We start from the raw sequence: 18,877 nt of genomic DNA, 5'->3' as shown, positions 1-18,877 counted from the left end.
ATAGAGGTTTAGTCCTCAATGCAGATGGCCCGGGTTTGACTCCGACCTGCGGCCCTTTGCTGCACGTCATTTTTCCTCTCTCTCCCCTTTCATGTCTTCTGCTGTCCTATCAAAATAACTACAAACCTTTTACAGCCAGCTTTTAGGCCTACAGATGGTCAGTGTGTCATATTCAAAACAATAGATTTTAGGTGGCTGATGAAGGAAATTATGCAAAGGATAAGAAGCAGGGTGACTCTGTTAAAATATGTGTGTGGATGTTCAAATTACCAGATTACTTTCTCAATTCTGTATACTTTATACACAAGGTCTTCATTTATTTATTTTCATAGCCTTTTCCAATTTAATTTTAAAAAGTTGTAGCCTTTTTTGCACTTCAATTTTCATAAAGCAGAAGCCTTGATTTTCGGTTATCTTCACACGTACAGGGATAATTTAACTCAAGCTCTTTGCACATTTATACAACAGACGTGAACTGTTTTGTAAGCTCACTGTGTTGTAAAGGTTCTTTTATGATAATGTAGTCATGAAAACAGATAACTGACCTGGAATTTACCACATAGGTAAATCTTTTATTTTCTGTGGATTGTGTGACATTGTAACATGTACATAATAAAGCACAAGAAAGTGGAAAAACAGTTTTGCTTCTCAAAGCCTTTATTATTACACAGATATGGGGCCAGGCAGTGCTTGCAAGTTACACCAAGTAGCCTAAAGTACAAGATTTCAAAATCACATTGTTATTACATCAAAACAAATCAGAAACGGCACTTAATGTGAAAATCCCCATTTTCACACAATAGCAACCTTAAAACAACCACAAGACAAGCCGATGTTTAAAAAAAAAAAAAAAAAAAAAAACACCATTCATTAGCCAGAGCTAATAAACATTGTTCTCTACATTGAATTTCTCAGGTTGATATGAAAGACAATGTTTCTCCATGTTCTATTCCATATATTGTCTGGGGAAGCCACCGAAATGTGAAGGCAGTTTAGTCAGTGGGCATAATACTGAGTTTCTCTTGTTAATTGTGAATTGACAGACAGGCCTGGATGGGAAACACCCTGAACTTCAGACAACCTCATAGGGAAAGTGAAGGATTTTTCCCAGTGAGGTGTGACGTAGAGGTAAACTCTAGAGGTAAGAGCAACTTTGTCCTTGACCGCACCACGAGAACAGGGACCTTTACCCTGTTCCCAGGGAGTCACAGTTCTCCAGTGTGTACAGTAAAATGACATTCACATGAAAGTCCCTGGATTGTACTGATGGCAAACTGAGTTCAGCTTACTGTTGATGAAGTCAGCTTTATTAGCAAAGAGCTGAGTGTACTTCGAAACATAAGGTGATAAAATAAAACTCCATGAGTCATCTTACCATGGGCTATTTCATTTACCAATACGTCCCACACAGTGGAAGGGAGCGGATGTTGACACCGATTGTGCTATGACTGATTCCAGAATTGCGTAGGCCTCTCCACATCTAATATGTTGTTGACAAAGCAGTGAAATCTGATTTGTTTAGGAGAAAACTACAAATGATACACAACAATTCAATTTCAGAGTTTATTTTTTTTCCATATTTTTCATATGTTTTCATATAAAAAAAGTGTCAGTAACTGACGTCAGTCAGAAGTTTGAAAAAAAAAAAAAAAACCACTTCCTCTCAAAACACTTCCAAATGTACCATTCTTTTATCATCATCACCCTCCTCCTTCTCAACATCACTCATTCATCGGTCTGATTCTCTCAATCCACCCTCAGAAGAATGCAGTACTTTACTGGTTTTAGTAAACAAAAAAACAGCAGAGGTTTCTCACCTCTGTTCAAAATTTATAAAAAAAAAAAAAAAAAAAAAAAAAAAGAAAAGGAAGCTGCTTTTGCACTGGTTAGACTTCCCCAGCAGGGAAATAAGCACAGCAACAACCTTATGCATTCAACAGCTAATTGACCGCAGTCGGCCATGTGTGAGCCCACCGGGTTCCCAAGAAATGGGAACAGCCCGGAAAGAGTCTCTGCTCACCAAAGAGCACTTATATGTTTTATAGAGAAAAACAGAAGAGGTATTCATTTACTGGTAAATTCACAATCCAAAGCTTCGAAAGTGTGTTAGGGTGACCAGGCAGCGGAGATAAGCGGAAGACAGATAAGGTGTGGTTAGGGCAACCGGAAGCAAATCCCTCCTGGAAAACCTGGTTTCTAACTTTCTTTTTGATTAGCTTTTCTTTTTTTCCCCCCCCATTACCAGAAAAAAAGACATCAACAACAACAACAACAACAAATAATGATACAGTTACTCACAATAACAGAGCTACAGCAGAAGCAAGAAGTCTTTCCTTCAAAGTGCCTCGCTTTTTCTTTTTTTGACACATGAAATTCAAAGACAAACATTTTTTTTTCTCTGTCATTTTTGTGAAACACATGCACACAAACATCAACTCCTCAGTCACCATGAACACAGAACTCATCCACACATGTACAGTCAAACTCAAAAAAAGGGCTCAGACAGTGTTCTTTGAGTTGCTTTCCAAACCGCTCTGGTTTTCACACACTCCTTGGATTAGCTTACATTGACATTTGAGATTGGGGTAGAGGACAAGAGGGAGGGAGGGGGTAATGCAATGGATTTCTAATGGATAGGGGCTTAGGGGATATAATGGGGTTGGGGGGTGATTTGGGGATCAATATGACCCCGCTGAATACAACATGGGAGCAGCAGCATCAGCACGTATGCACACTGTGCTGGATAGTTCAGGCACACGTTTTATAAAAAAAAAAAAGAAGAACGTCCTAAAGTTAATGCTCTCCAGTTACCACTAACGGCAACCACATCGATAACAACATCCACTTTCCTTAATACAAAATGAAATGAAAAGTTATTAAAGATACTTAACAACACAACAGTGACAACAGAATCAAAGTGCAGGCTGGTTCTGGCTGCACAGCTTTCTGGGGATTGTTTGTGAGTCTTCACTCTACCAGGAGACAGAAGAGATTGGCAACAAAAGGGGTTGCATGCTGGAATACTGAAACATCATCCTGGATGCCTCCGGTGTCAGTGGTCAGGCACAAACTCTCCAGCAGAGCAGGCGTTTGCTCCAGGCTGCCCTCTCATGGTCAGTTTTGCCACTGCAGGCAACACAAACCGTTTATGTATCCACTTGTAGCTTGAGATGACTTCAGTTCTTTTTTTTTTTTTTTTTTTTTTTCTTCCTTGCTTTCATTTGTTCTGTTCCTCTTCTCAAAATCCATCCAATAAGCACTGTCACAACCCAGGGCTTCTCACTTCTCTTCCACATTTTTGTTGAATTCCCCCCCCTTTGATTTTCTTTTTTTTTTTTTTTTTCTTAAAGTGTCCCATAATGAGCAATGACAGACAGTAAAAAGACAACGATAAAAACGCCAAAAGCACTTTATGTCATGTAGCGGGTAATCGCTCTCAGAGCGTATAACAGTTCTGCCTGCATTCGCGCTTCCATAAGAAGCAGATTAACGTGGACCTGCAGGAGGAAAAGAGATTTAAAGTTATTAAATGTAAATGTACGTTAATCAACCAATTAAAATAGCTGCTACAGAGGAGGCCAGGGTGGATCAGGATCTTACCTTCTCGGAGTGCTGAAACTGCCTCCAGAAGCTCTCATACATTCGTTTGGTGGTCTTCTCAGGACTACACACCATAGTCTTAATATAGATCTTAAAGCTACGGTCCAGAAGCTGGTTTATCTCGCCATAATCATAGTCGTCATACCTGAGGAACACAGAGAAACCGTGTTGGCAACAGTGCTGCAAACATGACAAAATAAAGGTTGCATCGTAAACGTTTTCTAAGCTTCCCGAGTATCCAGCGACTGACCTGATGCCGAACATGCAGTGGATGTAGTTCCAGATGGCCCTGCGCAGCATACTGGTGTCTACATCCTTGTGTGTTGCCATGGTGTTGTAGGTCAGATTGTAGGCCATCTGGAACTTCTCGTCCAGCATCTGACCAACATCAGGGTACAGTCTGTTGACCAGAGAGAAACCGTGATCCTCCCAGCTGTAGTCCTGGAGCAAAGAGAAATTACAAGTAAAGAACGGTCGTATGGGCCATCTTTTTAGTGTACCGCCCTCCCATCTACAGACTGGATTTGATCTCTACCTGCACTCTGAATGTGGGCACATGCTCCCCCCTTCTGGAGAAGTCCTTGTAGCCATAGCTGGGGTCCTCAAAGTGTCGGGAGATGTCTCTGGAGGGGACACACTCCTCGTCCTCCGCTGTGGCCACCAGCATGCTCTCCGTCTTCTCCCTCTCAAAGCGAGTTGCCATCTCCTCCTGGCTGGCCTCCTCGTCGTCGCGGCACTCCTGCAGCTGCTTCATGCGCTCCATCAGTACCTCCACCTCGCCGCACATCTCCTTTGGAAACAAAGAGCAAGGGAGCACGCCTACGGTTAGGAAGGAGTCCGACAGGAAGCATCTTCACTCAGCACGCGCTTCACAGCCAGGAGGTCCACGGCAGGGATTACACCTGCCGCCTTGACTTGAGTTTCCCCACACCGGTAAGAAAACCTGAAACACGCTCTAGCTCACTGAACAAAACGTCATCCTTGACCGCTCACCTGGTTGCCAAGCGGATCGTCGTGGTGATTAGCATGTCCGTTGCCATTGGCAATGTCACAGACGCAGTACTGGCTGAGGGAGGGGGGTCTGAAAGTGTGTCCGCCGTCGCAGTGGATCTCGGGCGTGATGCCGCAGCCGAAGGTGAACGAGGCGAGGGAGTGGTAGTGTGTGAGGAGGACCACGGCGTGGATCAGCTCCGCGAGGGACCAGCTGTGCTCCTCTGCCTTCAGAAGGCACTGGGGGAAAAAAAATGAAAGGAAAAATAAAGTGAGTAACTCGGTAACCGGAGCCAAATAATGACTTCAATATCACTGACCTTTTGGGAAGTGGGAAAATAGGTTTTCACCCTTCCTAACCAATTTATTGTCTCTTTGTTTTCCAGCCTCGCCCTTCCCCCCCCACCCCCACAATCCCTCTGTCGCTACACCTCTACTGCGATGACTCCCAAATCCTTCCAACTGCAGCTATACTCTAGCCTCCACCCATGATCTCAGCCTGTGACGCAAGACTTTTCATGTCCACGTCCACCCTCCAGACCGTGCCCGTCCTCTCACCTCGATGTGTTCCTTGGTGAGAAGCCACGGTCGGTGGGCCAAGATTTTGTTGAGCTCCCCGAGCTGCTGCAACTTCTGCGGCGCTTCGTCCAGGCCGTTCAGCCACTTGGGATCACCCCCGACCTGGAGGAAGTCGTTCACGTGGAGGTTGACCAAGTAGGAACACTGGTGTCTAGCTGCCGCCTGCAGGATCAGAGGAGGAGAGGTTAACCCCAATATACTGAACAGCTTGACACATTAACGGTGAAACGAGGCGTGGATTAGATATCAGAGGATAGACAGGACTCTACCATGATGCCGATGTAGTGTCGGTAGTGCAAAGACAGAGGTCCATCCATCTGCAGCAGGTAGTGCTGCGTCCGGAGAAAACTCCCCAGGTACTGCGGGTGGAAGCCCATCACCAGAGAAATGTTGTCAAGGCGACCGAGGGCTGCAAACGCATCCTCAAATATCGACTGTGTCCTGGCGTCCACTTTACTGATTTGAAGAATCTGAACAGGAAAAAAAAAAAAAAAAAAAAAAAAAAAAAAGTCATAAGTTTCCTAAATAGGTTCATGTTTGCAAGGGAGTTAAAAGTCTCTGGAGAAATCTCTGGTGGTCTTTTACCTCTTTTTCAGGGATAAATCTGCTTGGTCCGTTTCCTAAGGGTCTTGGGATCCTTACTCCCAAGTCCTGTACGACAAAAAATTAAAAAAAGAAGAGAAAAACATGCACTTTAAATACCACAGGAAAGCAGAGGGGAAGCTCCATGCAAAGTTTGCCTGCGATCATCACTTCTTATTTCTACTGTCACGGTATTCCTTCACCAGTGTGAGAAATCAGATAGACTTTATTAGTCGGACACCAGTGAACGTGTCTGATCTCTCTTGTTTACTGAGAAAATGACAATAGAAATGCGATTTAAGGTTTTCTCCATTGTAGAAGCAACATGCAACTCATAGCAGTCACAATAAACTGAAAAGCAGGATTAAACTCTGACGTTTCATAATTCATGACAAATCCAAACAAACACACACTTTGCCTTCATACAAAATTAAAAACACAACAGAAACCTTTGCTTGCATAGCTTCTATCATGTCCTGTAACTTTCCGCTGCTTGTCGAGACATGTCTGCTAGCGGACACCGTCCCGCAGCGCACAATGAAGATAAAAGTGGATGAATGAATGACCAACGAAATGTAGCCTATACACTATCCAGAAATGACACTGGGTTCAAAACATGTATTTAAACGTGTCATTTATGGGTCTACATATTTGACATAAAATCAACGAAGAAAATAAACTCAGAAACCCATTTCTTGACCAATGACCACACACACTCTTCTTACTCGTAAACAAGCCTGCACAAAAGACTGCACTGCAGCTTGTTTGTTCAAAGGAATAACGTCGCCTAAAAACATCAATAACGTAACACACTTTTCTAAATCCCAAAGTCAGGTTGCAGCTTTAAAATCGGTGCGTTATGAAATAGTGTTATTTTTTTTCCTGAAGCCCTTTTCTTTCTCTTACCTTTTTGCTTAGCCGTTCACAATGGGTACATATCTTTAACTGGTCTGTCACTGCAAAATAATTATTTTCCACGTTTTCTGCCGGGGCGACCGCGTGCCTCATCGCGTGTCCTCGCTGCACTTTTGATTATTTGAAGGGAATAAAAAAAATCTTTAAAAAAGTATTCTGAATGGCTGTTTCCTTCTCTCTTTGTTCCTTGAGGCACTGGGTAAAGTGCTCGGCAGTCAGCTGTTGCAGCCCTACAGCAGAATACCGTCCTCTCTCGCTCATACATTCGGTAAATAAGTCGAGGCTCGTGTGATCGACGTGCTCAGCGGCCAATCAGGCGGCGAAAACAGCCTCCCAGCCGCCAATGGCGTCGAGAGGAGTATGTGTGGGCGGTGCTAAGCGTGAGGAGAAAGACGGGGGGTCCTAAACGTGAGCAGAGAAAACAATCCCCCCTCTAAGAACATCATCACTTCTTTCTCCTTCTTTTGTTCCCTGCTGCCATGATCATGATTGAATTTACTGTAATGCATTGCAATCTGTATGCTAAATATGGGCAGCAATCAATTCAAGGTGATTGCTTTATTGATTTCCTCCTCCAATCACAATCAATTCTTAAATCAATTATCATGGTATGGAGAAACCACGCTGCAGGATTACTAGAACTAGTTCTCTGTGAAACTGCCAAATCTTGCTGGAAAAAAAAGGCATGTTTGGTATCTGTGTGTTCATCTGTGTAATCTGCATTCAATGAAAACAACAACAACCACCCAAAACCAGCTCTAGCATGCAGCAGCAAGTTCCCCTACTGGCCTCTTGCTGCACTGGGGGGGGGCATCTGTGCTTGTTGAGCAGAAGAAGGTAAAGGTCTGCTGTGGAAAGATCAGCATCAGCACACAGTGAGATGAATAGCTGCAGGACCTGCTCCAACAACAACAGCCCTTCAGTTAGTGGCTTTGCACCGCAGCCTATCAGACCTCAGATAATGTGATCCACCTATCAGCCCCAGCTGAAGGAGTCCTTTAGAAGCTAAGAGGAAGCAGAGTCAAGGAAAGACGTTCTTATGGCTTTGTTTATCCCAGCTTGGCAATAACACGTTCATTGGAACGGTGCATAACTGGTTTATCACAGTGCAGTGGTTAAAAAGTCAATAATTCTTTAGAATGATTTCAGATGAGATGTACTGAAAACAACACTGTGTACCGCACATTTTATATTATAGTATAAAACCTTATTCCACACAGACAGGTCTGTTGTCAAAATAACTTGTACCAGAAGTGGTATAATTGTCTTTGAAATTCCTGGTAAAAAACAGATAAACATTTGTAATTTCATGTAACAGCGCATGTAAGTCAAGTGTTTTTCCTCTGAGGATTGCCAGCAACCACATTACAAAAGCATCCCCATATTGGCCAGAGTGTGCACACACATCACGTTTCTGTATGAGATTTCTAAATAACATGTTTCCTAAGCAAAACAAAACACTTATTTTTTTAGAGATTTCACATTTTATGGGAAGAAAACTCCACAATAGTTTTGATTATTTGGAAAAGTTGTACATTTTGTGAGATACTATGTTTCAGTTCATCCTTACTGCAACAACTCGGTCCAGGTAAATGTTTAGATGAACTGTGAATGGTACTCAAAAGAAAAAAAGTAGTTACATTTGGCAACAATGAGGAGATGGTGAGTGCAAGCCAAGTAAAAAGGCAAATCTGCCCCTGTGCACTCCAATCAAAAGCCTGCCCGGCAAGTTTGGCGACCGACTGCAAGTCCCCAGGACTGATAGATAGCACAGTATTCAGCAGGTTTATTTTGTGGATCAAGCCAACCCCCCCCCAACAACCCCCTCCCTGGTCCCTCTCCTGATGCCACAGGGTGGGGTGCAGGGCAGCGGTAAACACGTTCCCAGGGCTGGAGTCAGCACTCCCAGGGCTGCTGGGAGCCCCATGGCTCAGCAAAGCTACAGAAGAGGCTGGTCAGCGTTAGGGCTTACGACACACCAAACCTTTTCACATAAAAGCGCTTAGGCTCGGGGGGGGGGTGGGGTCCGGCCTCACGGACAGGGCCAAACACTATTGTCAGAGTGCACGCACTGACTACTCAGTAGGCTTTACTGTACTCACATCAGGAGTATCTCTGTGTGTGCAGTGATCCAGGCATATCTGCTCCTTCCTACATCAAGGCTGTGCTTACACCTTCAGTTCACAGTCTTTGGTCCAAATTATAAAAAGTTGCATGATTGTAGTTGGTACTCTGAGCTGAATTATGCAAAAGCAAACCAGAGCTTGTAAACAAGTTACATGGAATTATAGAATTTTGTTTGGAACTTGTTATCAAAGCACTAAACATCCATATAATATTATATATGGTCTGAAGGATTCGGAAAGCTCCAGAAAAATCTCGTAAATGACCCTTTAGTGTTTTTGCCCAACTATACATACAATTCCAATCCCTGTAGTCCATATCCTTGACGTTCTTCTTCCGGGATTGCTCCGTTGCAGACGAAAAATCTGCCAGATTTCACTCATTTAGGCCGGATAGCCGTTGGCGTGGGCTTCCTATGTATTGTCATTTTAAACTTTAGTCGATTTATGAGGACTATGGTTAACCTTTTCTCAGATCTCTGCAGGGTAAATCCAGACAGCTAGCTAGACTATCTGTCCAATCTCAGTTTTCTGTTGCACGACTAAAACAACTTTTAAAATGTACATGTTCCACCAAAACAAGTTCCTTCCGAGCCGATTTTGCAGGAGCACCGCAGCTTTTTTTCCGGTGCTTAGCACCGCACAAGACGATTGTGATTGGTTTAAAGAAATGCCAATAAACCAGAGCACATTTTCCTCCCATCCCGGAATGCTATATGCTATACTATGTATATCTTTAGATAAATGTGTTGGATTGCACACTTGGACTATGTTTCTGTTGTTGACATAATTAAGGTAAACATGACAAAATATTTAACTTCAGACTTCAATACGTTATGCCTTGCTTATAAGACTTTGTGGTGTCTTCTGGAGCTGGTTCAGAACACGGTGTGACATATAAAAACCACACTGCAGGTGTCTCGCAGGAGTCTGCATCTTTTATGTCACACAATGTTGTTCTTAAAAGGCTAAATAGCTGTAACTAAGTAAGTAGGAGATAAACCAGCGACTGTGACAGAGTGATGTGTGTGTGATGGGTGTTTGGAGTACATGGGTTAGGACAACATTGGGAAGAGAAGTTATGATGGAGGTTAGGCTTCTGGAAACAGGAATCATCTTAGATTTGTATCAACAGTGTGCCCATTTTCAGATCTGTTGGAGGAAAAGCCTTAACAATGGACACATTTCCACTAGTCTTATACCAATATGAATTATAAAACATTATTCCCATTAAGAGTAATAGCCAAGAATATTGGTCAGATCGAACGTTTTTTGTTTTTTTTCTACATAGACACTTACATGCCCATTACAAGAAGCTGGTTTCTGCTCATTCATAGCTACTTAAAACACAATTTTCAACCAATTTAAGCTTCCTAAAAGTGTAACTATGACAGAAGAAATAACACAATCTTCCCTTTACAAATTAGAAGTTGATTTAATAAGAAATAACCCACAGTTCCCTAATTGTGTGACTCTTCTCTGCTTGTGCTACTCTAACGATACATTTTAGCATTCACCACTATTCCATAATTCCTTCTTGTGGCCATAGAGGCTGGTGTTCAGAAAAGGTTACATACTGTATAGATTCCCTTTAGTGCATGAACCAGTGGCCATAGAAACATAATGCCTACTTTGCACATGAGAGCAGCAGCTTATAGACATTTTATGGAGGAAGAAGCAGGAGCGGACAGTTTAGAAACAGTGTCTGCGGCTATATTTTGGTGAAAAATGTCAGTTTATTGTGCTGCATGAGTGGTTTAAGAAGTTTCTTTAGACATTTTGACTCTTATTGGAATTTAGGAATCCATTTTGTCCATCTTACATCCAAGCTTAGCAACGTCTCTGTGTGCTTCATGAATGTGCAAACTACAAACAGCCTTCAAACCTACAGAGAGAGCGTTTCACACATTCAAAAAATAGCATCAGTCAACAAAGTGTGAAATATATACCATAGAAAAGAGTCATGTTCAATAAGTGACAATGAGGAATTTCAGGTTTAGTGAAGTACACCAGTAAACAGACAGTTCGCATGTTGTTATAACATTTTACAGAGAATTCGAGATTTGAGGATTAGTGTAGAAAGTGGTACGAAAAGGGATCTAAATCTGGAACAAACAATTAATACTTTTTAAAGCAAAGTAGCCATTTCATTAAGATCCAACAATCTACGGTTAAGAATTAGTTAACTAAACTTTTTATAAGTAAGAAAGTATGGCAGCTACTTTCTCAAATGCTCACAAAAGCAGTTGTTTTTCCTTTTATGAGTGTTGAGCAGAATTAACAACAGGCTTAAAGCAATAAAGAGGATGATAAAACTTAATAAGATTAAAAAAAAACAGAGAGAGGAAGCCATGCTAGACGTAAACTCTGCACATGTGTCTCAGTGCTGCGGCTGCTGTGTTTTCTCATGCAGTTAGACGCGAGGGGACCGCAAAAACTGTGGGGATGTTCAACAAGTGGCAGGAGTCCACCAGACCAGTACAAACCTAACCTATCAGTGCACAGCGGAGAGGAAGCAGAAAACTCTCGAACACTGACATAAGCCTAGCAACAGGCTTCCACCAATCACAGGGTAGAACAACAGTTACAGGAACCAATCTTCTCTGCTCTCTCTCTCTGCCTCTCGAGTTTCTCTGAAAAAAAAAAAGGAAAACCGAAAAAAAAGTTTTGCAGAGGCATAAAGTTCACTGAACAAACTACTCTGGTTTGTTTCATAGAAAGTAGTTTAGTTTACTGATTATTTGCCCAGTTTAAATTTTTGTCCGAGTTGTTTTTTTTTAAAGTGGCGAACCAAATGTCTCCTAACTTCACAGCAAACACAAAACCACATGGTTTAACTTGGCCCAGAGGCTCACAACAGCAGCTCTCATCTGTGGAAAACAACTAGAGACTTTTTCTCCATGTAAACAGATACACTCTGAAACTTGCAGTGACGGTTTTTAACCGTAAAAGGAGTAAATCAATACATTTGAATACTACAGATCTACAGATACAAGGATAGTTTTAAACTTGTGCACAAAGAGTGAAAACTGCAGACTACAGGGTATCCCCCACCCCACTCTTCAAACACAGCTCTATGTTGAGCCTGTTCACCTATCACAGAGCATTTAACTGAGCAGACTGGAGGGTTAACCATTACCTGTCCAGCAGCCTGCAACCTGCAGACTTCTCTCATCTCACAGAGCAGTAACCAGCCTTTAAAAAAAAATGGTGCTAAGTTGTCAAAACCTGTTGCTCATAAGCTTCAATGTGAGGATTTCATGTGGTGACATTTTAACCTTCATTTTCATTTGATGTCAAGACTTATGAGCCAAAGTTGAATCAATGTGGGAATTAACTGGACCAGAGTTGCCTTTTGGCCCATTTTGAGCAACTCTTTTTCCCTTTTGTCCCTTTTCTTCTCCTTTTCCCCCCAGTCGCCTCTTTTATGATCTGTGTGTTTTCTGGCAGGCTATCAGAGTGGAGCGGTCTCGCCAAGCGCCGGCTTTCCTGAGAGGAGAGGCGTTGCCCCCCAGACCAGCGGGTCCTGGACCAGCGTACACCAACACTGGGAGGAAGCAGCGTTCCTTGGATTCCATGAAACGCAAAAGGAACTGTGGAGACCTCAGGACGCACATGGAAAAAAGAAAAGAAAAAAACTATAGATTGAGGTATCTGGGACCTCGCTTTTATGAATTTACACTGCCAGGCGTAAAACCTGCATATACACAAATCTCTAAGTAAATCTATATGCACAGTGGGCTACAATACAGGAGAAAAGGCGTAGGCCTGCAACCCATGTGCACGTGAGGAAGAGTGAGTTCCCGGGGATGTTATTCTAACAGGGAGAGGGCAGCTGTCACAATACAACAGGCTTCAAAAGAAAAAGAGCCCACAGAAAAACGGAAAATAAAGCCTACATCTGCTATCTTTAGATTGATATGACCCAGCCACCACAAATCAATGAAAAACTAAATTTTTCTTTGCCCTTTTCTCTATACATTCTCTCTATTTCTCTAACAACAACAACCCCTGCTGTCCTTTGACTCCCCCTCTTCATAAAGATTCCCAACGGGAAACACAGGAGATAACACTGCGGGGTGAGTCCAGAGGTGCTGCCAAAAGACAAAACTCAAGAGACTTGCGAAGTATCGTAGCAAATGTTTTTATATACTCAAGACATGCAGAGTGAAATCATAGGGAAAGCTACCATTATCCCAAAACATGGCACTAACAAAGCTGACCTTAAACCAGCATTGGGACGCTAAGAGCCCCAAAGAAAACAGTCCCTCTGGTTAGACGCTGCTGTGTGCCTCCTGGCATGCACAGCTGTTTTTTTCTCTCTCTCTGACAAGACCTCAGCTCTGCTGACTGAGCAAAAAAAATGACTCATCTCACTGGGAAGCTGGCCAAAAAGTTGTTGATCATCACCCTGTAATTCTTAATGGGCACTGTAAACCCAGCACAAAAGAACCAAGGCTTCAGCTGTCTCAGTGAGAATACAGAACGGAGGTGATTCATTCCCAAAAATACCAATAAACAAGTTCACAACAGCAGACAATGCTCCAGCTAGTAATCAAAGGCAATACAAACTTGATGCACCATTGAGTCTTAGTTTCAGCATTTGAAGACAGCGAGTCAATGAACACTTTTTAATTCAACAGAAGAAGAAGCTTTGACAGACCTGAGAGCAGCGATCCAGTGGGAGCTATACCAGATTAGACAGCAGACAAAAAACCCTGATAGTGTGATGGAATACATCACGGAGGCTACAGCAAAGACTAAAAACTATTGCACTCTGTTTGAGAATGCTGGTTTCACTTCTCTTTTTCCACTATGCTCAATCTGTAACCTTGGATGTATTTTGATTGAAAAGTTGAGAGTGGAGGTGATCCTGCTGTACTTCAGGAGGGGAGGAAGTGATATGGCCTAATCGCTGCCCTCAGAACCATTTTGGCCGTGTCCTATTACTTCATTAATAGGCAATGAGTCCCCTTACTGAATGGCAGCACAAAATAGTCACGGCGACTGCCCCATTAATGTTTAATCATTTATGAAATGTCTGTTTGATTAGGTGGAAACTTGATCACCTTGGTCGCTGTCCTCTTCACCCATTACTGACTCAGCCTTTTCAATCATTTTAGAGATCATTTTAAGACTTTGAAGACATCGGACAGTGGGGACAGAAGAAGAATGGCAGAGTGAAGGTGGGAATCCTAATATAAATTCACACGACAAGTAAAAAATGGAATTAATTTAATATTTCCACTGCCTTTGTAAATATTTAAATATCACTAATAACCATTTCCCCATAGTGACTTAAATCTCCCCACAGTCGACATATTAAGATAAAGGGTTTAAGTCGGTTTTCTATTTAATAGCAGCATTGCACTTATGCAGTTAACGATGTGGTAATGGTGTCAGATATCATACTCAAAATTCAAAGTCATTTTTCTTTAAACAATGGCTCCTTGATTTTAGACAGCGGTAGACAAAAGCAGACTTCTCTTTTCTAGTTGACAACTACTGCTTTATTGGATTTAAATCAGCTGTAGCTAGCTAGCTAATTAAGCTAAAGTTAGCTCCATGAGTTGGTTTAAAATGCAGTCTCTGGCTGTCTTTTTAATGCTTCAAACGGACTCGTTCTACAATGAGAATAAAGTAAACCGATTTTAAATATGCACTTGATGGCTACATACATAAATATAAGGCTTATAGACTGAGGCTAAAGCTTCATGTCCCTGGTAAACAAAATCAACATCCTTACCAGTTGATGATCCATGTAGAAGACATGGATATAAAAAGGAGCAACATTGTTCTTTTATTGCAGAGTAGAGCACTAGTAAGCACTAGTAGTATCAATTGGGATGAGGAAAAATGTAAGATTTGACTGTTATTTTGTTCTTACATAAGCCTGTCTGAATGCTAAGCTTACACACTCTGACAAGCAGGACAGAGGTTGTGAGTTATGCTTTACTGTTTTTATTTATTTTTAACTTTACAGGGGAAAAAGCAAGTGTGTTTGACAAACCGAATACTGCTATCTTGATAACAAGTTTGACTGGAGTTGCTGGAGTGTAAACATCCCCAAATCCAATTAAGAGCAGGACAAACCTGCTAACGCTACTGTACCCTCTGATATAGCATCAAGGACCCGCTTTTAGTAGGGAAATAAAACAGTGGATGTGCTATAATGAACAGGTTCTTTTTTTACACCACCCGTGAACCCAGAGTATGAAATGCTCCTTTGCTTTTGAGGTAAACTAGATAGACATACTAACGATTGCATCTTACATTAGATCAGATAAACACACAGATTAATCAATTCCTTACACTTTTATTCTTGTTGTTTTTAAGAAAACGTAAGAAAAGGACACTGACTTCCAAACTCTCTAAATGCAAAGTTTTGAGGCAACATGGTTTTACCTCTATGCTCCACCTGTTTAATATTTTTTTTTACTCCCCTGGGTGAACTCTGAATCTACCAGGCCAGTAAAAGGTCAATGGGAGGCGACCGAATAACAGTACAGTATATGTACCTTCTAATAAACTGGAGTAACCGGATAAGCGGACGAAGATGGATGGATGGATGGAATAAACTGAAGTAAACAGATCTGTGAGCTATGGACTACCACAAGTTTAACTTCGAAAAAGAGGTCTAAGATGACATACAGAAAATACAGAGTGAAGCCAGCATACTCATACACAAGAAGGACAAGTACAACATACACAAACAGGACATGTACATGCATGTCGTCCTCTTGGGACTATACCCAGTAAGTTCCTCAAACAAAAGCACATGAAATGAGATCATGAGTTTGCACTGTCTAAGACAACACTGGAAAAATTTAGAAATGCTTACTGAGTCACATTATCTTCTGGGCCTAAAATATGTCCATACATCCTACCAGTTACGCAAACAGTGCTTGCAAACAGTCACTCACGTGTCTCACAGTAAATTCAAGTCAAATGAAATTATAATAACTATAAACAACAACAAAATCATTATAACTAAATCACCTGTTGTAGACATTTTACAGAGAAAATAGCAATTTTTTATTAGCACGATATACAGTCTACATTTACAAATATTGTATATTGTACACGTTTGCTTATTTCATGCTTGCATGCCGCCTTTGCTTGATGTAAACAAAAGCTGCAGGGTGAGAATTTGTTTCCCTCTAATGAAATTGTTATCTAAAAATCTATTTAAAAAAACATTTTCATGTTTCAAGAAACATCTGTGCTTTTGGGGTGTTTGTTTTAACAATTGATGTAGCTTTAACTTTTTTAACTTTCTCTTTAAAAAAAAAAAATGTAGTAGGTTAATGTGTAGGGCTTGTGTGCATGTCTTCATCTTTATAAAACTCTCCATGGACCTCATAACCCTGACAGCAGTGTGTGTGTGTGTGTGTGTGTGTGTGTGTGTGTGTGTGTGTGTGTGTGTGTGTGTGTGTGTGTGTGTGTGTGTGTGGTCCTCCAGGTAGTGTTGGACATATTTGCGCTGTGGTTAATCAATTACAGGCCTGTGGGACCAAGAAAAGAACAAACCCGACGTCCGAAACTCTTCTGAATTATTCCCCTTGTGGACTCAAGTCCGGTTCAAATATCTCACTAACTTTGAAGTGTCAGATTAAATTAGGAGATCAGTCCAGTGTAGCATTCACTGATTATATTACTGTGGGGACCAATAACATCAGTTTCTCAATTCATGCAGCAAGTAAATGCTTGTTAAAAATCAGAAAGTTGTTACTTTTATGTTGTTGTTTTCAAAGCTGAATTTCTCATACATTTTGGTACTTAGTGTTACAAACTGTGCACAGATTACCTGTTGGGAGCTGATGTGCAATAAATGGTTTAACATTACTTACATGCAGACACCTTTGTATTAAATGGCAATGTTCCTATTGGTGTCATGTCTGATAAAAAGTAATTCATCTATGGGGAAGTTGATAAGCAGTTATAATATGCGGTTGGGCTAACCCAGCTAAATTGGCAAGGTGGCTTGACTGAGTCATCTGCATCGGAAAGTTGTGAGTGTCCACATTATTTTTTTTAAAAGAGGAAGCAAAAGGATAAGAGCATCATGACTAAGTTTACACCTAAGAGTGAAGAAAAGTAAAGCGACAGGTTTGTGATAAAAGATAAGGCCTTTTAGACTACACAGAGATGGAAAACACTGTCAAAAACTGTAGAGCTTTAATGCTGCTGATTTTGTTTTAATAATCAAACGTCAAATTGTATACTTTTTGACTAAATAAATGGGAAAATGTGTTAAACATAGTTATCTAAATTAAAATGCATATATTTTTAACTTAATAGCAAAGAAGACATTTGTAGGGATCATATTTGACACTGTAACCATACTCCTATAGATCACCAATCTAGCCAAATGCATGACTGTTATAAGTGACATCCCTCATCAGTGATTATGTCACACATAATGGATGTGGGGGTTACAGAGGGCATTCACAATGAATGAAAAGATGGAGAGTGGAAAGAGTGATGAGAGAAGAGTGATAAAAGGTAAGAGGACAGAGGGGGAGAGGATTATTTGACCAGTGTGCAGCGAGAAAGCGCCTCGTACCTTATCATGGATAAGCAAACACCCCACACCATCTAGAGTGACATCATTGTCCCTGAGAATCAATAACCAGCCACTTCCTGTGCAGCAGGAAAATCGATGACTCTGTACACTAGATTACCTATCTGTGCCCACTCACCTGAGAAGACACACACACACACACACACACACACACACACACACACACACACACACAAAACTAAGGCACACACTGTAATGCAGAGCACATACACGGGGAGCATTAACAGAAACAAACCCACTGTCAGAGTTATCACCAAGGGGAACAGTATTTGTGCAGCTTCAGTGCAGAGTCAGCCCATTATGGGATTAGTGGCAGCCAGAGCGCGGTGTAGGCATACTGTTGAAGTCTGAAGGGGATAATGGCTCTGCCAAATCAGATTTCTGTCAGGTTTTCCACACAAACACACCTAAATATCAAAGCAGCATGGCTCAGCCACAGTCCGCAAATCTCCCAGATCCCCCTGCTTTCCTCTGGAGCATTTGTCAACCTCTATTCTCAATCTACAGTATATTATTATGCAATAAAGGCTGAGTTTAGCATTCAAAAGGTAAGAAAAATAATAAGTAGGGCCCAACAACATTGGGAAGCACACATGCATTTAGCATCGCTCAAAGAGCTCCTCGTAAGTGTTGTCACTCGTTAACGAGTGTCTATGTGGTATGAGCTTTAAGCACCATTGCCAAAACTGTAGCTGCTCACAAGATTCTTTCAATTAAGCAAGAAATGCGTGGCACTGGGCTTGTTTTCCTCATTAAATGTCTAGGAGGAAAAGTTCAGTGTCATGACTACCCCTCTCAGATTGCTGCTGTTCTCCTGCAAAGGCAATGGAAGAGCAGGCAGCTAACTGACAGGACTGGATGGGGGATAATGAGTAACTGAGCTAAGTACAGTCCACATCACCTGTGTGAGAGAGAGACCGAGCATGCAACAGGAAGGAGAGAATAGGAGACAGATGGAAATGGAAACAAGAGGGTGAGAAAAGTATCAAACACTTTCAAATCGCACAAACTAAACACAGCCTGAAAAAGTAAAAAAAAAAATGACTTGATCTCAAACGCAGCAAAGAGAAAATAACTAAGCACAGTGTGTTAACTTCCTGAGGGGACAAAGATAAAGATGCATTTGCTGAGTGGGTGTATTTCTTTTTTTGACACAGATCAGATCGGGTTTCATTATCAAATGAAGTACTGTATATTTCTCTTGTTGGGTTAGCCACAGCAGATCTTTCAGTATTGGTTTTGGGTGTGTAAACCGAAACATGAACAGTGAGCTAATGTAACCAACGTCCTCTCGTTTTCAGTGTGCGCTCACCTACGGCGCCATCTGTCTGCCGTCTGTCTCTCTGTTCACATCCTGCAGAGACTCCAAATGCCACAGAGAAAGCCCTATGTTATACCAGCATGGCCAAGATGGGATTATGAGTAAAGATGGTCACTAATAGGTTTACAGATATTTACTTTGAATGAAGGGACTACTGTCTTTTTTTTTTTGACTGGCTGAAAC

The 18,877-nt window shown here is 41.6% G+C and overlaps 1 protein-coding gene across 2 annotated transcripts in view; it reads right to left on the bottom strand.

Annotated features, from left to right (window-relative positions):
- Positions 1-1,022: 1,022 nt before the first annotated feature.
- Positions 1,023-18,877, bottom strand: part of sesn1 (sestrin 1) — a 53,531-nt gene continuing 35,676 nt past the window's right edge. The window contains exons 1-9 of one of the 2 annotated variants that reach the window (XM_028604948.1): positions 6,658-6,932; positions 5,755-5,820; positions 5,439-5,639; positions 5,149-5,331; positions 4,594-4,830; positions 4,136-4,390; positions 3,851-4,041; positions 3,601-3,745; positions 1,023-3,497 (exon numbers count right to left, since the gene is read on the bottom strand). In XM_028604948.1, coding sequence (XP_028460749.1) covers positions 3,411-3,497; positions 3,601-3,745; positions 3,851-4,041; positions 4,136-4,390; positions 4,594-4,830; positions 5,149-5,331; positions 5,439-5,639; positions 5,755-5,820; positions 6,658-6,759 — 1,467 coding nt within the window. In that variant the 5' untranslated portion in view covers positions 6,760-6,932 and the 3' untranslated portion in view covers positions 1,023-3,410. Of the gene's footprint in view, positions 3,498-3,600; positions 3,746-3,850; positions 4,042-4,135; positions 4,391-4,593; positions 4,831-5,148; positions 5,332-5,438; positions 5,640-5,754; positions 5,821-6,657; positions 6,933-18,877 lie in introns of those variants that run through there. The other variant, XM_028604947.1, reaches the window with a different exon arrangement.

This window comes from Perca flavescens, chromosome 18, assembly GCF_004354835.1.
Source record: "Perca flavescens isolate YP-PL-M2 chromosome 18, PFLA_1.0, whole genome shotgun sequence".
Classification (NCBI taxonomy): Eukaryota; Metazoa; Chordata; class Actinopteri; order Perciformes; family Percidae; genus Perca; species Perca flavescens.
This window is presented reverse-complemented; position numbering and strand designations above follow the sequence as displayed.